The following is a 25,997-nucleotide window of genomic DNA, read 5'->3' as shown; positions in this document are numbered from 1 at the left end:
GCGTTTGGTAAATTAAACTATGCATTTAAATCGGATCTACCCATATGCCTCAAAAGGAAAATGTTTGACAAATGTGTGTTACCTGTACTCACTTATGGAGCGGAAACATTAACACTCACAAAAAAGGTAGTGAATAAGATTCGCGTGACTCAGATGGCTATGGAGCGACAGATCGTGGGTGTTTCTCTGAGAGACCGAATCCCAAACGAAGAAATACGTCGTAGAACAAAAACAACAGACGCTATAAAAATTATTAAAGTTCATTATAACTCGTAGACCACTATATGGACGAACACCCTGTACATGCCCCAGTCTCTCTTGTTGACCACGGGCTCTCCGAACTCTCACTATTCTTAAATCAGGGTAGAGCCAAAACCTAGCTCCACCTGTGAATAAAACAGCACTCAATTCTTCTAAGCACCAATGCACATGTTGTTGTGCACACTTTAATCTGAGTTCACGGTTTCGTACCGTCCGTTTCGTCCATGACGTAACATGGAAACTCTCAATGGACGTCTGCCGTGCAGGCCAGCTTCATGTAATATATTCCTCAAAGTTTGGTTAGGTTCAGAGTTCACGTGCAGTTATATGCACATTTCGACGAGCTAATCTTACTCATACCAATCTTATCGAGGAGTAGTTGCACTATGATGATAGCCATGTTTTTCAGCTTCATTCCCAAATTGTTCATGTCGACGACACAATCACGGCCTGACACACGTCAAAATAACGTGCAACTTCAGCTTGTGAAAGACCAGCCTCTTGTTTTAGTAGAATTTTAAAATAAATACAGACTATCTTTAAAACTTGAAGCATTTTTTCTTTGCATTTTGGGGCAATTAATCCTACGAATTTGAAGCGCTGTCACTTTTGCCTAAATAAAACAGTGTAATTGACAGATTAATTTTTATGGCATACCTTGAGTTGTAGAGAACAAGTTTTCAAATCGAATGGTATCTATTAACAAAAAATAAAACGGGATGCGGCACTCCGGAAGTAATCGAGGAGGGGAAGCATAGGTTTCTTATCGTGCAAGCATGGATTAATGGTTTTTAATTTAATTCAATTCCATTCGATTGTATTTTTTTTATTAAGAAACATGCATGGGGCTGCATTTACTCCTCCACGTAGTGTGTGGTCGCGCGATATGTCGTAACATTGCATTTCATTTCGTTTCTTTAGTTTTTCACACCTCAGCGCGATCCAATTTATCGACAATCCATTCCGTCCGTAGCCCGCGGTAAGAAAGCTGTGTTTCCAAGTGTTTCTTGAGAAAAAGTGAAATAATAATGGTGTTGCCTAGACATTTTTGATGTATGTACCTGAAGCCAATGAGTATTTGGCAGCAAATTTAATCGTTTCCAGACCGAATTAGAGGTTTGTATTGCACAAATGTCTGTATTCGAAAACCTATCCAATTTGGAAAGGAAAATATAAACCGCAAAGATTTTTCTAGCGTTAATGTTCAAGCAACGTACGATACAGAGGACAACATTACAAGTATTGTAGAAGAGATACAATGGCCCGGTACTAGTTTACTGGTAGAATCAAATAAAATGTACTTGCACACTTAAGAAGAAAATCCTACAGGAGGAATCATCGGACTCCGAGAGTGATGAAGTAGAGTACAACGATAATTCGTCAGATGATAGTTTCGAATTAGAAGAAGAAAGGCTAGATACAGAAGTTTCTAAGGGCGATTACATTATTACCAAAGTTTTTGGAAAAAAACGTGTTAGAAATTTTGTGGCACTAGTTGATAATGTGGACCAAACAGATTGTGAGGTCAGATTCTTAAAGAAAAATATGCCATCAAATGAATTTAGCTTCACTTCTGAGCCTACAGCTACAGTGAGTGTTACTGGCATTGTAGTAGTTCTACCCCCGCCAATTAAAGATAATAGAGCAGGATATAAGGGGATTGATTTATTTTAATATAGATTTATCACAATACAATTTACATTAATTATTAGTATTATATCGATTTTGTAAGCGTTTCTGAATATCCAATGTTAGTTTTTCTTAAAAATAAAGGTTGTTTCGGCGAAATGCATTGTTTATGGTATCTACTTTATGGTTGGCCATAGTCTCCTTGAGAATAAGGGGACTATGAACAGAAGCAGTTATACGCTTCCATAAGAATTGTAATCATTTTAACACAACGAAAAACTGCCTAGACGTTAGTTAATGTGTATTGTATTTGGTAAAATATAGTATGAGCTTAAATTAATTTTCTAATCCTTGTTTTGATAGTATATCTAAAATCTGTCCAAAGTCTCCCAGGCCTCCCCTACTGAATAATAAATTGTATTTCAAATCTCAATAATTTTTCTTTTTTTAACCTCAGGATTTTCAATCGTTCTAACAAAACTAAGCTCTGTAATTCAGCCGTTCAGTCAGCAAGTTTTGTGTTTCCATTGTCTCCGGAAGGCAAAATTTTTTCATTTTTTTTATACCGTGTGATGTGATATTCTCACACGTACCCTTGTGATTCACTTCACAAAGGCAACTTTCGAAGCCAATCTTTATCTCGATACAGGATACAGAGAAAAAGAAACAAGGTGTTCAACATTTTATTCTAAAAATAAGCATCAGCAGATTTTATTATAAATATTACAAATGTCAGTATAATTGATTTGATACTCACTGATTTAAGTATAGAGATTACACGAAAATGAGATTACCTATCTTTTGTCATTCATCCAGTGTGAACTAAAAGTAAGATAACGAGAGATTTCATATCAATTGGTTATTAGAGGAACATGGAGAAAACTCCAGATGGAAAATTGTTCACAAATGTATGCATATTTTATTTACTTTTTTAGACTAGGTTGGTATAGAAAAGGATTCTAGTGAGTTGTGGTGATCGATTATCAACTAGGATAAGGAAGGCACTTTGAGGATCTAATTAAGCAAAACTAATTAATTCTGCTATTTAATTTCGCAATAAATATTTGTAAATAATCGTTTAGGGTTATATGGTTTTAAAAATATGATTATTAATACTTAAAGAATACTATTCAAATTACATTACTTTTTATACACACTGTATGATATAAAAGACATCCTTCTATTTTTGGCCACTTAAAAGAAAACAAGATTTTTTTGTCATAAAAGTATTTTTTCTAAATTATTACATATTTCTTTATGTTCCGTTGCAAGTTGATTTTGACATTTGACATCTTTTATAGGCGTTTCTGGAAGTTGCGTCATAGGATTCTCATTTATTTCATTGAAATCTATCACAATTTTGGAGTGTTTTGGAATAAATTGCCTAAAAATATAAAAACATTAGAAGTCTTTTGTTTGCGGTATTTGATTTTTTCAATTCTAATGTAAAATTTAAAGGAAACAGTCCAACAAGAAATACATTTAGTACAGATGAAGAAAAACGAACAACACTGGTGATATGACTTTTTAATAAGAATGTTGAGAGAAGAATCCTATAGTTCAGTTTCTGAGAAACAGCTAAACAGAACTGATATGCCTTTCTGAATGTGGATAATATCAAAAATTTCATAACAACTATGTGTTTTATTTTATAAACCTTAACCAAACTCCAACATGGATAATTAGACCAGTCTCTTTTAAAAAAAATTTTAAACTGACCTGACCATGATACACAGAACAAACCATCTAAAAAGTACGGAAATATAATTATTTGGTCACTCTAATTGTATAATGAATGTTCGTAGTTCATTTTTTCGATGATATAAATGTAATATGTACTTACAAAATATAGAAAGAATTAAATTTGAAAACATGATAATGGATAATATGGCTGAAATCACAAAATGGTACAAGCACCTACCACAAACAAATAAAGAAAAACTACCATTAAAATACACGATTGTGCATGGGAGGTGAGAAGCAACAACATAAAGTTACAAAATCTTGGTATATTTGTACATATTAACACAAACATACTTGTTAGCTCTATATATCATGTAAGTTGTCTATATTAGTTCCTTTCTTTTTCAAAATATACTTACCTATATTTGACACCTACAGCATCAAACATTTTCTTGGAGGCAATTGTACTTGCTTTAAGACAATGTTTATCAGATAAATAAACAACTTCTTTTATACCGGATTGTATAATAACTTTAGCACATTCATTGCAAGGAAAAAGGCCTACATATAAGATGCAATTTTTCACATCTGCACTGTTTTTGTTAAGTACAGCGTTCAGTTCTGCATGACACACTAAAAATAAACAGTTTCTTGACCTAATGGATTTCTAACAGTATTAATTTTTGACTTACCATACATATATTTATTGAGCAAAGGATCGTCTGACATTTTACCCCACGGAAAATTATTGTCTTGACATCCCTTGGGCATTCCGTTATAACCTATTCCAACAACAACGTTATTTTCGTTAACTATACACGCACCAACTTGAGAACAAGGATCTTTGCTTCGCTTGGCTGCCAAGAAAGCAGTAGCCATAAAATATTCTTCCCATTCTAAATAGTCTTCCCGTTTTGAGTCAAAGTTTCTAAAATTAACAAGCTTTGAGAATAGTTGTAGTAGTATTGAAAGGTTAGCTTACTTTGATGAATTTAACACCTTGTCCATTTTTCTTAATTTCCTTTTCACACTAGTATTGTTAGTTTTATCACAAATTTAAAGCATGGTTTATAAAAATAAAATTAGAATTGCGTATCCTTATCCTTGTTTTTAAACAATTAGGTTAAGTTATAAAAATAAAAATGTAACTTCTTCTTTTCTTACTTCTTTATTGTGTTAAACTAGTATGAAGTTGTATCAAGAATTTTGCAAAGGCGTAGGTAGTGGCTAATTTGGAAGGGTTTTATTAGATAAAGAAATAAAAACGTTTATTTTTTACCATGAAAAGAACATCTTATAAGAATTTAAAAACCCAAAAGATGGATTGTTGGTTGTTGTCCGGTTTTGCATAATAGTTGATTTTACTATGCATAACTGATTTTATCACTTACAACGTTGTTGAATTGTTTTTTCAAAGGTCTAAATTCACTAATTCTCAAATAGTTTAATGGTAAAACAGTCTTACAACAAAAACAAATAACAAAATAACATAAATAACAATACTAAGTAAAAACATATAAATATTGCGTTCTATATATCACATATTTAACGTTCCGTTTCTTCCATTACAACAATGGGCCTCATGGACGTGCTCAAAGGTTCTTGAAAGACTACAGGTCGGGTTTCGCTTTTTTCAGGTTCATTAACTAAAACAGTTAAAATTATTTACTGAACTACGAAACAATAAAGACAAGAAACAGCAATAAATCATTAAATCTAATGAAAATTTCATGGAACAGTACCTTCTAATTTTATGTAATTAGTAATTAGAAAATTTCTAACACTAATTTTGCATAGGGTTGCGAAAAAATCAGACAACGCGGTGATTTGAAACGAATGAATGTACAATTATAAAATTGTGGTATACGAAATGACATTGTGTACTGCATTTTCAGAGAATCCTTTAAGTTTGTATAACATTACCGTTTCCTGTATTAAAATTTATTTCTTTCATTTGTTAAAAATACTAGTTATGTGACAATCTATTTGGCTTTATTTACTTACCTGTATTTATAATTGTTGTAGAAAGCGGCTTAAGAGTAGTTACTTCTTCTTCTTCTTCTTCAGCAACTGTTAATGTCGTAGTAACATTCTCCGGTTGCCGGTAGTCTCCTAGTTTATAAATACTATAAGATCCTAATTCTTCGTTCGATTCTAAAGAACCATCTGGCAATAATAGATCCTCATATTCTACTGAGCTTTCCGCATCGTTTCCAAACATATGTATCATTTTATTATTCTTTTTAGTTGATGCTGTCTTAACTGGCTCAGTTTCTTCGAACATATTATTTAGTAGTGTTTCATGTTTGACTAGAAGATCTTCATGGTCTTCGAAATTAGGAACACTAGAAGGAACGATTTGATCTGTCGTTGGAACACTTTTGACTAAACTAGATTCTTCAATATTTTCTTCAGTTTCTTCTATAACGGGTTTTTCGTCATCAGATTCATCCGTATTTTCTTTAGTTTCTTCTATAACAGGTTTTTCGTCGTCAGATTTTTGTTGTGGAATGGAGATTTCTTTGGAACTTTCCGGTGAATCTTCTACATCAGCTACATTATCCATCCTTCGTTGAATTGGACTTACAATGGGAATGAACTGATTTTCCTTTATATAACTAGGTAATATCGGAAGAGGTTGGCGTAGATGGTGATGTTTCTTACGTTTAGAGCTATTTACTTCGTTATAATTTCGACTCAAAGGTAAACTGTTCAACGGGGGATATAACACGTTCGGTTCTTTTAAATATCGACTGTTTTCCTCTAAAACTAATCTTGGAGCTGCTTCATTGACTACATCTTTTATATGAAGGTTTTCTGGCTGAACAACACGTATAGGATTGTGAGTTTCATCAGCTTGTTCATGTAAATGTCCCTGCTTATGTCCCCCTCCTCCTCCACCACCTCCTTTTCCTTTTCCATATGACCATTTCTTTCCACCGGAGTCACTTCCTTTTTTACCGTGTTTTTCTTCGTGTTCATGATGTGAATCGTGTCCCTTGGAGCCTTTGTATCCCTTCTGTTCCTTAAAGTGCCCACCTTTGTCATGGTGGTGTTTTTTTCCGTAATGGGATTCTTCTTCGCCACCTTTATCGTAGCCGCCTTTTTCATGGCCTCCCTAAAGAGAAAATTAGAATAAATTAATTGAAAAAACACAGTTAGATTGCAACTTAGTCCTATTCTTTTAAAAAGTACTATCTTTCGTTTAAGTCGAGTGATAAAACAGTAAAACTTACTTTTTTATAATTATCCTCATGGAAATATTCTCCATCCTTTTCAAATCCATCTTCTTCATGACTTTCGTCGTAGAATTCTTGTTTCTTTTCGTACTCGTCTTTTTTATGGATGCTATGTTCTCCTTTGGTGCTGTGCCCTTTTGAGTGTTTACCTTCTTCGTGGTACTGTCAAAAAAGTTAACAATATCAATATTCTATTGAGCAGTAAATGAATCACTAAATAAAAACGTTGAAATTCAATACTAATAGAGAGCCATTCAAAAAATCTTGCCATTGAAAATAATTCATTTTTAAAATTGCTTTATCACAAATAAATTCTTCAATCAGTGAAATTCTTGATTCTCAAGTCGTTAGTTTCTTGATTTAGTTTATTTTGCAGGATTCCCATACACTTACTCCATACGATTCGAGACGACTCGATACTCGATACAATAACAACTACGTAGTGAAATAGTACGACATGAACAATTATTAATGAATTAAATAATGTTCTGAAAGAAGATAGACTGTAACGACCTTGATCATATTAAATTTTTTCTACAATTAGCGAGCAAAAGTATCTGTTAATTAATAGCTGTCAAAGGAAATTGAAATCAGACGTGTCTGAGACGGAGATGCGTATTATCGCCATTCCTTTTTAATGCCTACTTGGGAGAGATCCTGAAAAAAGTTCTTGAGTATAAAACAGTTGGAGTAAATGTAAATTGAGTTTCCATTAACAATATTAGAAATGCGTATGACACTGCGTGTGACCAGTATAGCGAAGAAATATAAGGTCTAACAATGAGCGTTAAAAAGACCAAACTTATGAGAATATCAAAGACTCAAAGAAGCAACGAGAATCTTATAATAAAAGGAATCAATGTCGAACGAGTGGAAAAATATGCATATCTGGAAACAATGATTAACTCCACAAATGATTACTTCAAGAAAATTAAAATCAGAATCTTTGGACAAACTTCAATAAAATGGGTTTATGAGTGTATGGAACAGTTTCATTTAAACTTTTAAACAAATTAGATGTATTTTATATTTTGTGTATTGATGACCATATATTATATTTAGTCCACAGGTGTGACATTTTCTTCAATTTTTTAGGCATTAACAACTCTCAAAATTTTTAACAATAAACTCCTCTCAAAAAAATACAGAAAATAAATCTACACACTGTTGTCCAGAATTACCACCATTATATTATTTGAACTGTTTTTGCGTGCGTATAAACAGACATGTTGTTACATACATACAAAAATAAACTAAAGATTTAGGCTTTAAGCAACCACAGTATAATGAAAAATTATTGGCGACGGGTAAACGAAGCAGGTTCGTAGAAAGACGACGGCGCACAGTGTTGCCATTTATAAGGTGTATATCTTATTTAAAACTTAACGTACTGTATCTCCTATCTACTAACGATTGATTGGTGGAACAATTATAGATATTCCTGGTGAGTCCATCCCTTTCTTCTTATGGTGCATATCCGTTACGGATGTTGGACACTAACATGGCTATTCTTACTTTGTTGACTGCTGCCCTGAAAAGTCCGGTAGTCCGGTAGCATATATATATATATATATATATATATATATATATATATATATATATATATATATATATATATATATATATAGGTAGTGGTTAAGTTAAACCATTTTCGCAGGTTATGCAGCCAGGATATTCTTCTTCGTCCTGGACCTCTTTTCCCGTGCACTTTACCTTGAAGTATGGTCCGAAGTAGGTCATATCGTTGTCCATTGCGCATTATATGACCCAGGTATTCTAATTCTAGCACCACATCTCAAATGCTTCGAGTCTCTTCAGTGATGCTTCAGTTAATGTCCATGATTCCACGCCATATAAAAGAACGGAGAATACGTAGCATTTTAGTAAATGAACTTTTATTTCCAATTTTATATTGTGGCTGTTAAAAATTTTTTTCATTTTGACGAAATCTGATCTTGCCTTTTCGATCCTTATCTTAATTTCCGTCGATTGGTCCCCCTGTTCATTTATGTTTGCACCCAGATAACAAAAGTTGGTGATTTGTGTTATAGGTTGTTGGTTAACTAGTAATTGACCAGGTGGTATCCTATTTTTGCTTATAACCATGTATTTGGTTTTTTTGATGTTAAAATCAAGCCCAATCGTGCTACTTACTTCTGCCACCCTGGAGACAAGTGTCTGTAGACCTTCAAGACTGTCTGCAAAAATGACAGTATCATCAGCGTGTCTTATGTTGTTCAATTGTTCTCAGTTTATAAGTATGTCTATGTCCTTTAGCGTTAGGTTCATAATGTGCTCTGAATATGTATTGAACAATAATGGGGATAATATACATCCTTGTCGCACACCTCTTTTTATCTTTGTCGTCTGTTAACTGATCCGCAACTCTAACAGCTGCAGTTTGTTCGTAATAAATATTGTTTATTATACGGCGATCTCTGCTGTCTAGACCAATTGAATTTAATATTTTCATCAGTTCATCATGTTTTATTCTATCGAAAGCTTTCTGGTAATTAACAAAACACACACACATATATATATATATATATATATATATATATATATATATATATATATATATATATATCACAATTCACGTCTCTACATCTTTTAAAGAGAACTTGTATTGCAAAAAGTGCCTCTCGAGTACCCAATGCATCCCTGAAGCCGAATTGTATGTTTATCATGTGTTCTTCACACTTTTTAAAGTCCATCCCAATTAAAGACAATTATAATAAAGATAATATTTCTAGTTCTGAGAAAAAAGATTATGATAAAATCTTCGTTATCACTTAGGCGATACCGGCCCATTTATTGTTTACGTAGAATCTACTGATCAAAATGTTGGTAAATTACATCCGATTAGAGTTGGTCATTATTTGCATTTAAATAATTTCAAAAGTAGCATTGCTGAAATTGAATCTATTGGTAGAAACAAAATTAAGGTAGTTTTAAATAATGCTATACATTTTGCTAATAATATTGTAAGTAGCGACTTTTTAGAAGCCAACAATTTAATTGCATATGTCCCAAAGTTTTTTGTGGAACGTCGTGGTTTAATTAGATCAGTTGATACAGTATTTAGCGAAGCATTTATATTAGAAAAACTTAAATGTGAGAATCCAGATAGTAATATTAAAGAACTAAAACGACTAAAGCGTAGACTCATTACAGAAACAAATGAAACTAAACTATGTAACATTTTTCGGATCTTCTTTACCAAAGGAAGTCATAATAGTTGTATTTTCCGCTGGAACCATACATACTTATATCCTGTTATACAGTGTCAGAAATGCTTAAGGTACCTATAGACTTATGACACAACAATGTAAAGCAAACAGAGCGTTGTGAAAACTGTGGTGGAAATCATATTAATACTGATTGCTCTATGGCAACGAAATGTTTACACTGTGCTCAGCAGGACTCGGCACTATTAAGAAAAGCTCAGAATACATTAAACAGCGTAAAATTAAGGAAATCATGGCAACAAAAAATATCTCATTTCATAAAGCTGAAAAAGTCTATAATAATCCAAACTATTATTCAAACGTATTGTCAATTCTAGAAATGTCAATTTACCTTCAGTAAGCAGTATCTCTAAACTGAGAGTTGTGAGAAGAAATTTCACATCAAGTAACAGCTCTGAATCATTAATAAAAAAGAAAACTGAATGAGATCGATAATATTAATACTGAAAGAGTTGAGAATAATACGGCCAGTTCGTCGATCTTACAAAATACTTATAGGGATAAGCTCATGATGTATAAAGTTGAAGGCATTTCTAATACAATATTCAGCTTTCTCTCAGATGTTTTAAATTGTAAGGACAGTTTACACAATGATCAAAATTTAATTAAAAAGCACATTTCTAATTTATTAGAAAATTTATCCACTTCCAAATGCTCATATTATGTAGTTCAAAGAATTTAAATTTAATTCAATGGAATAGTCGTTCTACTGTATCTAATGCGCAAGCTTTTAAACAATTTCTAATGCTATAGACAGTATACAAACGACAAGACAAAACACAATATTGTTTAGTGAATACAATATTATTAGAAAAGATAGTCAAGGTCACACGTTTGAAGGTTTAGCTATATTTTTAGGCCTACGGATGAATAATTATAAAATATTGGATGTTGTTAATGTTGGAATATTAGAAATGTGTGCTGTAAGAATTAATTTGAATGGCAGATTAATTAATAATATTTCGTTATATAAAGCTGAGAAGAATGTAAGCACCCGGGAATGGGAACGGCTTTTTAATTGGTGTTCCTCACTTGAAGGAGAGACGATACTGGGAGGCGACTTCAATGCCCATCATGCGGTGTCCAAAGAATGATATTGATGACAATAGGATAATGGAAACAATACCTGATATGACTTTATTAATTATAAATAATGGTTCAGCAACCAAAATTACTCCTCCAAACTTCACAAAATCATCTGTAGACTTAACGTTAGTAACTCCTAGATTAACTGCATTAGCTCATTGGCAAACATTGGATAGAACTCTTGGATCTGATCATTATAATATTTCCGTTAAATTAAATATTGATGTACTTTCTACCATTGTCTATCCAACAAGGAAATAGAGTTTAGAGAGGGCCAACTGGGAATTATTCCAGAGTATTTTTGTTAGTATACTCTGATAACTGTTATGAAATGGCACTTACTCTGAATTGAGCAATCAATACAAGCGCAGAAGCTTCTTTTCCTGAAAACGTACCCTTCATTCCTAAACAAAGACAAACATCCATTTGGTGGGATAATGAATGTGACACACAGTTACAGTTTAAAAAGAATGCGATTAAATTGTACAAAACCTCATCCACTCTGAATAACTTTCTCGAATATAAAAAGATAGAAGCTGCAACTAAAAAAATGTATAAACAAAAAACCAGAAACACATGGATTCAATTCTATTCCAGTCTTAACTATAGCTGCCCATCAACTCATATATAGAAGATGGTGAACAAATTGAACAACAAAAACACAAACATTAAACTTGCTCCCCCTTCAGTTGCAGAAGATATTTTACAGAAGCTATGTCCACCTTTTATTGACAAACATAAGTATACCTCACCACGTACACTTATCGAAGAACATTATTTATTAAAAGAAATAACATCATCCGAACTGGAATATGCTATTAAGATATCCAAAAACACAGCCGCAGGCCCATATCAGATTTCGTATATTATGTTACAAAAAATGGGTATGTTGGACAAAAGATTACTGCATATTTATAACTGTATCTTGCAAACTAGAATACTTTCTTAAAAATTTAATGATTCATTTGTTATATTAATTTTAGAACCGGAAAAAAATAAAGATCATCCGGATTCATATCGACCAATCATATTGTTGTTATGTATTTTTAAAACATTCGAAAGAATTCTAAAATTAAGAACGGAAACTTGGATAAGGCGGTAAACTATACTACCAGCAACACAATTTGGCTATAAACAAGGCTGTGGTACGACAGATGCAGTCGTTCGTCTGACTACAGATGTTTAATTTGGCTTTTCCAATTCCATGACAACAGGTACATTGTTTATCGACATAAAAAGTGCTTATGACAATATTGATTTTAATATTCTGTGTGATAATGTGATAAACCATGGCATATTTACTATCAAATTTATATAAAGACAGAAACTTATCGATTCGAATAGGTCATAATATCATAGGACCAATGATTGCATCAAAAGGCATTCCACAGGAAGTTGTTTTAAGTCCACTACTTTTTAATCTTTGATCAGATAAAAGGCATATATCGAGCACAGTTTAATTAAATCTTGCCCAAGTACTTTCGATCCCTAGATCATCTTCAGGGGCATTTCGTCAATTGTGGCCTATCCGGCAAGAACAGGATGTCATAAACATATAAATGTACTGTTATGATGTGTTTTTTGTTTGAATGATGAGCAATGAGTATTTTTAATAATATAATATATAGGGTTTTTATCGCGGTTCTCAAAGAATTAGCTTGTAAGTACTTTTTTAAGTTATCTTTATTATAACTATTATAAAACACACATATATATCTAACCTAGCTAATGTAAATTTAAAATAAACTATCTTTAAATTGATGTTTTTATAAAACTAATTAAATTCTATAGACAATGTTAAATTTAAACAAACTATCTTCAAAATTGAAATTGTTATGACACTAACTAAATTATATTAACAAAATTTTGTACCTTTCTTTCACTGAATGCCTAAATGAACTGTTTTCCACTATATAAATTCTAATCACCACTGAATGTCTTCGTACTTCGGTTATCCTTGTTTTTTGTGATATTACTTTTTCCAATTATCAGCTTCTACCAATTTAAGATATAGTTTTCTTCACCAGCATTTATACACCACCAAGTGAACCAGCAAACACCATTTATATTTATTCTTCTTTTCAATATACCAATATCCAATTATTATAAGTTGATTTATACTAATCTCCAATCATAATATAATTTTAATTCCTTCCAATGTCCATCCAATCTTCTTCTAATATACTTTTATAATCTTCAATAATTATTTGTGTATAATTATAAATGTGCATTAAATATATGCATAATTTTTAATCTTCATTTAACTCACTATATTAAACAATTGGACTATCTCCAACTAACTTTCATATTTCTTATTAAACTGCTTGACTGACTTACTAAAACTGTGAACAATTGACTTCACTAACTAATCTACTAACTTTCATAATAAACTGCTTGACTTCTGACTAAAAACTGCCATCTTGAATCCAAATCACGGGTATTTATATCCTTTTGGATATTCCAGAACCATCTGGTAAGAGATCATGTTCCAATTTGTTCTATTTCTTCGATATCGATGTTCTCGAAAAAAATATCTGTTCTATCCACCGACATAATCATTATTCCAGAATGTTCGACTGTAAACAATGGTCACACTCTGCACTCTGGAGAATTCGTTAATGTTCCATTGATAATTTTGTTGACATTTAGGCTTTTCAGATCAGAATAAACATTCAAATTAGTAACTAACACTCTAATTTAAGAAAATACACAATTTAAACAATATATTATTATAACCCCACTTTATATTCCCAATTATGATTAATTTCTATCTGTCAATCACTTCGAGAGTATTTTTGGTTGCCTATGCACATGGCGCTCACTTAAATCTATTTACAACATTAAAATTACTAAAATACAACTTTTTACAATTATTATATGCTAATTTCTTAAAATGCCCTCACATAAATATATTTTTTAAATTTCTCTAGGATATAACTTATTTAAAATAATCAAATACTTTTTTATATCTAATATTATATAGTATATAACTTATAAATTATATTCTATAAACCCCGATTGTCACAGTACATTACTCTACACTACACTACTTTTGTAGTGTAGTGTAATGTACATTTATATGTTTATGACATCCTGTTCTTGCCGGATAGGCCACAATTGACGAAATGCCCCTGAAGATGATCTAGGGATCGAAAGTACTTGGGCAAGATTTAATTAAACTGTGCTCGATATATGCCTTTTATCTGATCAAAGTTCATTTATTCGAGCATTTAACCTTATATTTACTTTTTAATCTGTACACATATGATTTGCACAATTTATGTTCTCCCAACATTGCTTGTTTACAATATGTTGATAATATTGTCATCTATTCACAGAAGAAAACGTTCATCGAATGTATTACTGAACTAAAACATATAATGTACAACTTTAATAGCTGGACTATGTTATATGGCTTCATTATTTCGCACCAAAAGGGTGCTGTAGTATTTTTTTTTTTCTAGAAAACACTATTAAAGACGACACTGTATGCTTACAGGGCAATGCCATACCAATTGTTACGGAATTCAAATACCTTGGTATATTACTTGACAGAAAACTGCTTTGGACTCAACTACACAAAACTCAGACTTAAAATCAGACAAATAAATTGTAAAAAACAGTCAAAATAAAAAGAAAAAACAGATCCTTACCTTCGATCCCTTTTCTCCTTTTTCTCCCTTGTGGTGTTCTGCCGTATATCCGTCATCGTGATGATGGTTTTTCTTTTCGCCACCTTTCTCCTCGTATTCTTTTTCATGATTTTCTTTAGTGTGGTGTCCCTTTTCTCCCTTTTCGTGGTGGTGATGTCCTTTGTAGCCTTTATCTCCCTTCTCGCCTTTCTCTCCTTTGTGACTGGAATAGTGTTCTTTTCCCCCTCCTTTTTTATGCGAACCTGGAAATATACGATTTAAATTAAATTGGCCCAATTTTATATAAAGATGAGTTATCCATATGATATTACCGTTGGTGTTTAGTTTCTAGAATTTTGAAACCATTTTGAAGTGATCCCAATCGCAGGTTTATTCTTATTTCTTCAATTCTTATATATAATAAAAATAACCTACCACGTTATTTGATAACCACAAACATCGAATAGCTGGAATCCATGGTAAGCAGACTTAGACAAATATTCATATTCAAACGTTAAGTATATGCGCATAAATGCTCGACTTTTGTCAATAATATGCAACAAAATTGATTTTTGGTAATAATATGCAGAAAAAATTCAACATAAATTCAACAAATACACTATGAATATTAAAGTATATTTATCATATTAAATGGGTATAACAATAATAATTGTAATATATCAGATTTCTCGTAAAAACAGTAGACAATTAGGGTGATGGGGGGCAACTGGACCCAGAGAGTGTCTGGGCCATACCTTTTTCATTTTTAAACTTTACTTAAATGTATTAGGTTTTTTGCTCTTGGATGTACTGTAAGAATGTGCCTTCCCTCCAAAACATTAATTCTAACCTTCATAGTGTAGTTTTGAGTAGTAATACCTACAGATTTAACAAAGTTTATACTGAGAAATAAGCTACAATAATAGCATTCATTTGTATAGATTAACAGTAAATTTGTATTGTTAAATTCATATATTTATGAATGTCCAGAATCATATAAGTATACTAAGTAAGTTCCTTTTATTAAAATTATTATAGAAAATTTTTGGTTTATTCCTTTTTGTTCTTACAGTTATTTACTATAGATTATAGTTCCCCATATATTTAGAACATAGTTTTTTGTTATGGTAAAATGTAAATATTCCACATTTCTATTCTTCTTCTTCTCATTTCGCCGTCTCCTTTCGAAGGTTGGCGATCCAAATGGCAATTGTAGTTTTGGAAACTGCTGCGCGAAAGATCTCTGCGGATGAGCGGTCGAACCATCTCCGCAGGTCTTTCAGCCACGAGTTCTGGCGTCTTCCTACTGATCTTTTGCCCTGTACTTTTCCTTCCAGTATAACTTGAAGTAATTCATATCTTTCGCCTCTCAGCACATGACCCAAGTATTGCATTTTCCTCTCTTTGATTATTCTTAGTAATTCTTTTTGTTTACACATGCGACGAAGTACCTCAACATTAGTAACTTTTTGTACCCATGGAATCCTCAACATTCGTCTGTATATATACATCTCAAAGGCATCTATTCTTTTTTCTATTTCAGAGTCCATTGTCCAACTTTCACAGCCATACAATACAGTAAGATAGAAAAAACGTAACATCTGATCATTCGGATTCTAAGCTGTAGACTAAGGTCTGATCTTGTAAAAAATGTTTTAATGCTCATGAATGTTTTCCTTGCTTGTTCGATTCTTGATAGGATTTCTTTTTTCACATTTCTATAAGTATAGTCTTTTTGGTAGGTCATAAACAAATTTTTAACATTAAGGTTTTTACAAGAGCCGGTTTAAGTTGATTGAGGATTATAAAACCGGCATCTTCATTCTTCCTATATTTACATCACCAACCTTTCCGAGTAATATTACTATAGCCAAAATGAGCACTAACCACAATTTGTAAATCCTATTCCTATTCAAATAGCATGTGACAAGAAAGATAATATTAATTAAAAAGGAATCTATACAGAGTGTCCGTAAAGTATGGAATAAATTTGATAGGTACTTACTAAATGAAAAGCAATTTTAAAAAAATCTGAAATTCATCGTTTAATTTTAATGTTCTACAGTCTAAACATGTTACAAGTTACAGGGTGTTAAATTTACAAAAAATTCGATGAAATCATCACCTTAATGTGTATCACCCTGAATAATTAAATTTGGCTTTAAAATTAAATTAAATCGACGTGTTTTAGATTTTTTCAAAAGGCTTTTAGTTTAGGAAACATCCAATTTATTCCATATTTTACGGACACATTCTATAGCATGATTTTTTTTCTTTAAATATCAAATATATAAAATTGGCTGAAGTTGTTTACCCAAGTGTTTTTGCTGAATCATTTGTAAACAAATATGAACTGCGTAGTTATCGAATTTGACCTCGCCAAATTGCGTTTTATTTTAAATAATTTCTCATAAAAATTTGAAGACCCGGCGCTTTAAGGTTCAATTTCGAATCCAAGGAATCGCAGAAGAGAGATCCTATTGGCTGCGAGTAAAATCTGGTACGAGGAAGTACGAGCTTGACACGAGGAGTCAAGGAGACAGTTGGCGTGCCGGCGAAGGAGAACAATTTAGAGTCTGGGAACGTGAACATCGTTTTCGTTAGAGAGTTTTGAAAACCGGCGAAATTTTCCCTTAATCCATAAGTATTAGTAAGTTTTGGTGAGAAGAAGGTGATTTAGGCATAAAATGTCATGTGGCAATCTTTGTAATATGAGTTAAACATTGTTAGTTGGGCTGTGGCCTTGTGTCAAGAGATTTGATAACAGCGTCCTGAGGGCTAAGTATGCCGACATGGTTTTAAGTGAAAGATAAGCAGCCAAGTTTAAGGAATCACACATTGTTATCATCCAGGATAACCTGAAGATAACCTGGTGTTTGATTTCTCCCAAGAATTGTCCTGAATTAATTTTTTCCGGATTTAAAACAGTCTAAGAATGGTAAGGCTACAGGTCCGGACGAAATACCCGTTGAACTTATTAAGGTGATGAGTGAAGTGAGCACGAAGGAGTTAACTGAACTGTTCAACTCCATATACGATTCAGGTAATATCCCAGAGGAATGGCTACTGTCAACATTTGTAACGCTACCAAAAAAACGATCTGCGAAAACGTGCGAAGATTTCTGAACTATCAGTCTTATGAGTCATGCACTTAATATTTTTCTTAAAATCATACATGCCAGAATTTACAAGAAATGCGAAGAAAATGTCGGTGAAATGCAATTAGGATTCCGCAATTCCATGGGTTCACGTGAAGCACTTTTCACCTTACAAGTCCTACTTCAGAGATGCCGCGATGTCAGTTGTAATGTTTATATTTGTTTTATTGACTACGCCAAGGCATTTGACCGTTGTCAGCACCAGAAGATGGTCACCGCACTACAAAGAGTAGGATTGGATGAGAAGGACATTCGGATCATCATGAATTTATACTGGAACCAGCGTGCTCAAGTCAAGGTCGAAGACCAGCTGACCGACCAAGTGAAGATCATGCGAGGAGTAAGGCAAGGATATGTGCTATCGCCGACTCTTTTCAATATATACTCTGAGGAGATTGTTAATGAAGCCCTCACAAACCTAGACATGTGAATCCGAGTGAACGGTGAATACATCAATAATATCCGCTACGCCGATGACACTGTGTTACTAGCAACCAGCCTAAACGATCTGCAGGCCTTACTAGACCGAGTGCGAACTGTGAGCGTAACATACGGACTGAACCTCAATATTAAGAAAACTAAATTCATGGTTGTCAGCCGTACAAATTTAGATCCCGGGGCACTAATGGCAGGTAGCGAAGAGATCCAGAGAGTCGACAGATTCACTTACCTCGGAACTACCCTCAACGTACAATGGGACTACGCTCAAGAGATTAGATCCAAAATTGAAATGGCACGGTCTACATTTATTAAGTTGAGATCCTTGCTGTGCTGCAGTGATCTCAGTTTGGGAACCAAGATGCGGATAGTGAGGTGCTACGTTCTTCCAGTGTTACTATATGGAGTTGAAGCCTGGACACTGACGCAAGCCACTGAAAAACGAATCGAAGCCTTCGAGATGTGGATATACAGAAGGATACTAAAAATATCTTATGTGGACCATGTCACCAACGTTGAGGTCCTACAGCGCATGGCAAAAGAAAAAGAAGTGCTTAATTTAATTAAACAACGTAAGCTTGAGTACCTCGGCCACGTGATGCGGAACGAAGAAAAATATCGAATTCTTCAACTCGTTATGCAGGGTAAAGTATTTGGCAGAAGAGGACCGGGACGCCGTCGTATCTCGTGGTTGAAAAATCTCCGACAATGGTTTGGGATGACCTCAGCGGAGCTGTTTCGCAGAGCAGTCAACAAAACCATGATAGCCTTGATGATCGCCAACATCCGGACCGGATAAGGCACTGAAGAAGAAGAATGGGTCGGATCTAGATTTGTTTTGAAGTTAGTGTGACAGTTTTTTTGTATTCAAATCTAAGTTTACAAACTTTTTTTAATAATTTAAAAAGAAATAATTAGCCAGTGAAGCAAGTAGTTTTGATAAGTTTTTCTAAATAAGCATTCATCGTTAATACAATAAGACTTGTTCGTATGTCAATTTAAAACGTTTATAAATAAATATAAGTTTTATGTATCAGCTAATTGTCATATTTTTGTTTCTTTTAAATAACATTAACTTTTAATAATTAATTAATATTTCAAAAAAGTTTGGAAGTTCATTTCGACATACGACAGTTAGTAGGTACATCGTTTTCTGCCATTTGATACAAGTAGCAAGAGGATTTTTTAAAAAGGCGTCCTATTTTTTTATTTCTTTTTCGTAGTTAGTTCTCCCAGTTCCCCAAAGAAGTAAATCATTATCCACTACCTTGATCTCCAACCAAAACACGAATAGCCGTTTGCAAACGTTTCAATTTATATGCTTACCCTGTCTCCAAGCCCAGTAATTGTTCAGTCCCCCCTTTTAGCTCCCTATAGGCAAATTATAAATTGTTACAACTGTATATTGAAAATACATATTTGTAGTCTGAATTACTTATTCTTAAACAAAAGTATCAGTCGTAGCAGAAATAAATGAATTACAAAAAGTATTAATTAGAGTATTAGCTAAACTGTTGACAAGCTCGTTAAGGAAAGCTCCTTTCGAATTCAGCTGGAAAAAAATTTGGTTTGGCTCGAAGCTTGGCTCGCAAAAAACAAACTGGTTTGAGCTCGAAACTCGGCTCGTCAAAAAGCTGAGCCTCGAACCAAGCTAAGCTAAGCTCGAGATTGTGACCATCTCTAGACGCGACCCTGCTCACGCAAACCATGATTATCTCCCAGTTCCTTCAGGGGGAGAAGTCATGTCTCAACGCAAGCTCTCCGTCAAATAGCCATAAATCCTATCCAATTCCCTGGAATAAATCTTCCTCTTCTTGTAGTGCCTTCGGATGTTGGCGACCACCATGGCAATCTGTATTTTGCAAACTACTGCTCTAAAAAAATTCGTGGTTTCTTGTGTTGAACCACGTACGTAGATTTTTCAGCCAGGAAATTCTTCGTCTTCCTGGTCCTTGTTTTCCTTCTACTTTTCCTTGAACAATTAATTGCAGCAGCCCATATCTTTCGCTGTTCCCCATGATGCCCATGATGTGAATGAGGTATTCAATTTTGGCAGTTTTTATTGTGGTTAATAACTCTTCTCCTTTTTGCATTCTTAATAAAACGTCCTGGTTAGTAACATTATTGGTATAGCATATCTTCAGGATTCTACGATAAAGCCCCATTTCGAAAGCATCAATTTTCTTACAGGTAGCGTCTGTGAGAGTCCACAACTTAACTCCGTACAACAGTATAGGAAAGATATAACGTAGTAACCTGATTTTTATGGGTACTGATAAATCGTGGCATTTGAATGGCTTAGCCATTTTTTGAAATGCAGATCTTGCTTTCTCTATCCTACATTTTATTTCTAGGGAATGGTCCCAATTTTCATCGACGTTTGCACCAAGCTAGGTGTATGGTTTTACTCTTTCTATTGGTTGACCATTCATTCTGATTCTTGTTGCTGTTCCTTCTTAGAGATCATCATACATTTTGTTTCCTTAATGTTCATGAAAGTCCATATCTCTGACTCACTTCTGAGATTCTATTCATTAACTCCTGGAGGGCTTCATAACTGTGAGCGAATACCACACTGTCATCCGCGTATCTAATGTTATTGATACATTCTCCGTTAATTCAAATTACGGCTTCAACATCTTCTACTGCTTCTTGAAAGATTTCCTCGGGGTATATGTTGAACAGCGAGGCTGATAGTATACATCCCTGTCGGATCCCACGTATGATTTTGATATCATCGGATTCTCCTGCCTCTGTACGGATAGACGATGTTTGATTTTAGTGAAGATTGCTAATAATTCTTAGGACACAGGTGTTTATTCTAATATTTGTTAATATCTCCATCAGCTTGTCGTGTTTTACTGTATCAACTGCTTTATGGTAATCAATGAAGCATGCATAAATATTGCAATTCACATCTCTACATCGTTGAATTAGCCCTTGTGTGCTAAAGAGAGCCTCCCTCGTACCCACTGCATTCCGAAAACCAAACTGTGTACGGCTAATTTTTCTTTAGATAGTCTATATATCCTTTGATGTAACATTTTTAGAATTAACTTTAAAATGTGGCTCATTAAGCTGATAGTCCGGAAATCATTGCAGGATACTGATTTTGTTTTCTTTGGTAGAGCAATAAACGTTGACTTCTGCCACAATCTTGGTATTACTACGTTTAAATATATGTCATTGAATATTTTTGTTAGTGGTTGAGTACCGTCGGTGTTAAATAGCTCTATGAGTTCAGCATATGCATTGTCATGTCCATGAGCTTTGCCATCTTTAAGTTGTGATATTGCTTTTTCCACTTCATCTGATGTGATTGGTAAGTGGTCATTACATATGTAGGACTGAGGTTGTTCAGACCTATTAGAATCAAAGAGTTCTTGTATGTATTTGTCCCATATGCATATTTCTTGATTTTTATCTGTGATGATGTTCCCCTATTGATCTTGCAGTTTGCTAGCTGTGTTGGATTTTTGAACACCAGCTGGTAGAATTAAACGGACATTTGTTCAACAAATTAGGATGGCGATATTGCTACCATTTAGAGCGTACTAAGTCTTGTAATTACGTCCAATCCGAAGGACCACCCACTGGCGTGGGAAATAAGAACACAAGCAGTTCAAACAATACGTAATTTATTAATTGAATGTATACGACAACTAAGTTAATATCTAGCCAAAGTTTTAGCGCAAGTTCTTTATTAAAATAGCCCCGATCACTGTCTATACACTGGTCCACGACACATTACAAACACAAGCGCTGATACAGATTAAATATTACTACTAACTATCACTTCAACTAAGGACGTTTTCTTATATATGAATAAACTTGATAACTAATGAGCGTTCAGCTTTTAACTCTAAGCTATGTAACGATAACTACAATGCGCGAGATAAAACTCTAAAAACAAGAAGCGACCAGCTCAGCGGGGATACAATTTGATACTGACTACACGATAGTCTAAAAACTCTTAAACCAAAAATGCGTCGAAGTATATCGAATTCGAAACTAAAAACTAACGAATATGCGAGCGACCAGCTAAGTTGGGGTACAATCTTATATTGACTTAAAATTCCGATTTTCAATACCTGATTATTGCAAGGGATTTTCGAGCGGCGGGGGACAACTTCGATATTTCGATACAGAGGTAGGTAAAAACCGACCTTTTGAATTCTTGTCTAACAGAGAATTTTTTGGAATTGATTGGAGAAAGTTAATCTACGGGTAAACATATATTTTAAATAGATTTTCGACTTTCATGAGAATTTACCTAGGTAGAAGTTAAGAATTGTAAGTTAATTGCTACCAGTGGCGTAGCAGCACTTGGATACATTTCTTACAGAAATTTATCCACCAGCTGCTTGTTTTACCTTTTTATGCATATTAAATGTATCGTGTTTTTGTTCTAAAAAGTACATTGGGAGTAAATGTAACACGAAAGAAAAATCATTAGGAAAGGCAACGCTAAAACTACACCAATTTATTTTCCTGAGTATTAACATGTAGCTTAACAGCTAAGAAATTGTTACTAATCATGGTCCTCGGAAGCCAAGATCCGGCAGAGGAGGACATACAATATTAGAATGTGGGACATCCTCGGTCGTTATTACGCGAAATCCCTACCATTTAAAACGTAAATTAACAGTCGTAAAGAATTTCAAGAACACAGTTAGAATAGGTAAATGGAAAAGTTTCTATGCAGCAGGAAAACGTATAAAGATGCGAATACTTTTAAATTCTGTAAGTAGAAATAACATATTCTTGGGTATTAATATAACAACATTATTTTTATTAAATAAATAACTAATACAAAACATAATTCACAACAATGTGCAATAAGTGTAACAGTTTTTAGTAAAACATTCATCACAATTGTTTACTGCAATTATTAATAAGTACTTTAAAGTACTTTAAATAAAAAGTGATACTTTTCATATTATTACCCTTTTAATCAGTCTGTAAGGCTGGTCTTTATTTTAAAAATTAATTTTTCTGTAGTAGAATTAACAAATATGATGTGGGTATCAGGAGAAAGTTCGAGAACTTGCTTACTTGCATCCAGAATATACCAACAGCGATATCCTGAACGGAGGAAGCCAAACGTAAAAGCTTTAGAAAAGTTAATGAATGGTTTTGTTAGCACTGAGTGAGTTGCATATGAAAAGAATGGGAGAAACAAAACTGTTATAAGTGTAAAAAAAAGGAATATGATGTACTGTTAGCTACTACTGAGGATCGCCACATCAGCCCTCGTGAAATTTCACGTCAACATGACAGTCAAACTTTCGTCAAAAATCCCCAGTAAGCATAAAGTGCATTCCTAACATATAGAATATTACATTAAGAATTGACAGTCGATGATTACCATCTCACATTAGCTTTTTGTAAATGTTCTCAGCAGCAAGTGAAAAGCGACCGATTTTTTTTTTCGATTATGTGCTTTTTGGAAATCAGGTTTTATTTCACAAAAATACATCAAGCAATCCCTACTTTATTTAAAGTCGTAGTCAAACTAGATGATCTATAAATGTTTGGGGTGGTATTGTTTGGGACTATGTGGTTGGACCACATTCTTTTGACGGCCGTGTGACTGGTGCTATATATCTGGATTTTCTGAATAATCATTTACCATTACTACTGCAAAAAGAATGTGGTTTTTACATGACAGTACTTTAGTTCATTCTGATTTTGAGGCTTTAGTGATTTTTTAATGTGGAGCTATATAAAAAAATATTAAGTGTATTCGTAGAACAAGAATGGCACAAACTCTAATTTTACTCTTATAAGTGTTATTTAAAAGTGCATTTGAAGACTGTAGTGTTGCACATGATGCTCTTGTTTTATCTCTTGTACAGTCTACAAAATAAAATACTTACACTAAATAAACTTTCAACAGATGATATTAATAGTGGTGAAACTTTTCCGAATATAACAAGAGGTATATTTTGCATTAGACTTCGTTGGAGAGAAAGTGAAAAAAAAATCTACTATGGATTAAAATTTCCAACTGGTAGGCAATGACAAGGCCTTGTCATTTTGTCACTTCTTAGGTGATTCTGCGTACAACTTCATTGTTATGTATATTTTTTTAATACAAAAAAATGAACAAGGTAATAGCCTACGGTATAATAAAAAATTAAAATTATTTACCTCCACCTCCATGGCCACCACCTCCACCGCCACCATGACCACCTCCACCTCCTTTATGACCATGACCGCCGCCGCCGCCGCCTCCATGACCTCCTCCTGTCTTTCCCTTTTGGCTTTCATGTACTTCATAGGGTTCCGATGCATTGTCTTCAGATACTGAGTCTTCAGCTGTATTATCTTCTTTGTTATCATCATTTTTAATATCTTCGTGGTCACTAGTTTCAGCTATTACTTCTTCGCTTTCTTCGTTTTCATTTTCTCTGTTTTCTTCATTTTCAGTTTTTTCATTTTTGTTGTCTTCGTTTCCAGCGCCTTCGTCGCTTTCTGTCGATTCGACATTTTTCACATATTTATAATAGTCGACAGCGTCCGGTTTCTGATCCACTTCCGTTACTTCAGCTTCCTTTTCATCGTCTTCTTCCTCCGACACTTCTGAGGCATCCGAAGTTTGGTTATTGTTGTTTTGATAAGAAAATGATATAGGTCTTTGTAGTATTTTTTCTACTTTTTCACTAGCTTGACTAACCTCGGAATCACTGAAAGCATGTTGGTCTGCTGTTAAAGGCAAAACTTCGGAGGGGTAATACTCAACGACAACTGGTCGTGGTTCCGCCGCTGACACTGCCAAATCCTCGAAAGATTCACGAGACACAAAATTGGAAATCACTTCACTATCAGTCACATGTCGGGCGCTTGTTATCGTAAAGAAACACAATAGAAAAAGGGGCTTCATCAAGTCGTACGTCTCCGTTGATTCCAGCTTCCAAAATGACACAACATCAAATGCAATAGCACCATTTGATTCGTTTTATATACCACTTCCATCCCCGATATATTATGAAAAAATCAAATAACCGTTTCATTCAAATTATGTCATCAAAATTCATTTAGCGGTAAATTAAAAACTATCAGCGGTTGCTTGCAACGTTATTTGTTATTAATCAATTCGTTTTGTTGGTAAATTCACACGCAAAACATTTAAAACTATTACATTTATTTTGTCTATTTTTCCTTATTGTTTATTTATTAAATTTATTGGTTCATTAAGTAAAATTATACCTTTATATCGCTTGAATAGATTGTTGCTTTCACCATTTTAGTTAAGATACGAGGGATCGTAAAAAAGCTAGAGGAAACAGCATGAAAACGACGGGATTAGCAGTTGTAAACAAAGAAAAATCGCCATGATGATCGCTAACATTTCCAACTGATAGACACAACAAAAAGATTATAACAAAATTATTGTTGTATAATAATTGTAGGAAGGGGGAAGAAAGTTCTGAAATTAATTAAAGGTCAGAAAGATGTCCGAAGCTGCGAAAAGACAACCGTTCTAGAGGAAGGAAACTTAGACGAAAAATTACCTGGCCCTGTATAGTGGAGCTTGGAGCACTGAGCTAGCTTCTCAAGATACACACAAATTTTAAAAATTGCTAAAAACCGACCGCAAAGCCTCGGAATTTTACAAGA

General features: G+C 33.7%; 2 protein-coding genes across 2 annotated transcripts; both read right to left on the bottom strand.

Moving 5' to 3' along the window:
- Positions 1 to 2,559: 2,559 nt before the first annotated feature.
- On the bottom strand, positions 2,560 to 4,721 carry LOC140446240 (deoxycytidylate deaminase-like). The gene is made up of 4 exons (XM_072538778.1): positions 4,556 to 4,721; positions 4,266 to 4,501; positions 3,993 to 4,206; positions 2,560 to 3,274 (listed from the first exon to the last, which is right to left on the bottom strand). Exons 1-4 carry the CDS (start codon positions 4,579 to 4,581, stop codon positions 3,109 to 3,111), a joined length of 642 nt encoding a protein of 213 aa, XP_072394879.1. The 5' UTR covers positions 4,582 to 4,721; the 3' UTR covers positions 2,560 to 3,108.
- A 318-nt stretch (positions 4,722 to 5,039) lies between these two features.
- LOC140446239 (uncharacterized) lies at positions 5,040 to 25,286 on the bottom strand. The gene is made up of 5 exons (XM_072538777.1): positions 24,528 to 25,286; positions 14,800 to 15,041; positions 6,810 to 6,974; positions 5,578 to 6,691; positions 5,040 to 5,219 (listed from the first exon to the last, which is right to left on the bottom strand). The coding sequence occupies exons 1-5, from the start codon at positions 25,258 to 25,260 to the stop codon at positions 5,119 to 5,121; spliced, it is 2,355 nt and encodes a 784-aa protein (XP_072394878.1). The 5' UTR covers positions 25,261 to 25,286; the 3' UTR covers positions 5,040 to 5,118.
- Positions 25,287 to 25,997: the final 711 nt, after the last annotated feature.

This window comes from Diabrotica undecimpunctata, chromosome 7, assembly GCF_040954645.1.
Source record: "Diabrotica undecimpunctata isolate CICGRU chromosome 7, icDiaUnde3, whole genome shotgun sequence".
Classification (NCBI taxonomy): domain Eukaryota; kingdom Metazoa; phylum Arthropoda; class Insecta; order Coleoptera; family Chrysomelidae; genus Diabrotica; species Diabrotica undecimpunctata.
This window is presented reverse-complemented; position numbering and strand designations above follow the sequence as displayed.

Excerpts from the sequence above, each read along its gene's own strand:
- LOC140446240 (XM_072538778.1), bottom strand. The coding sequence starts at position 4,581 with ATGGACAAGGTGTTAAATTCATCAAA. Across the intron at positions 4,207-4,265 it reads GCTCAATAAATATATGTATG|TGTGTCATGCAGAACTGAAC; the intron begins GTAAGTCAAAAA and ends GTTTATTTTTAG. Across the intron at positions 3,275-3,992 it reads GCTGTAGGTGTCAAATATAG|GCAATTTATTCCAAAACACT; the intron begins GTAAGTATATTT and ends TTATATTTTTAG.
- LOC140446239 (XM_072538777.1), bottom strand. The coding sequence starts at position 25,260 with ATGAAGCCCCTTTTTCTATTGTGTTTCTTTACGATAACAAGCGCCCGA. Across the intron at positions 6,692-6,809 it reads ATGAGGATAATTATAAAAAA|GGAGGCCATGAAAAAGGCGG; the intron begins GTAAGTTTTACT and ends TTTTCTCTTTAG. Across the intron at positions 5,220-5,577 it reads TACAACAATTATAAATACAG|TTAATGAACCTGAAAAAAGC; the intron begins GTAAGTAAATAA and ends TAACTGTTTTAG.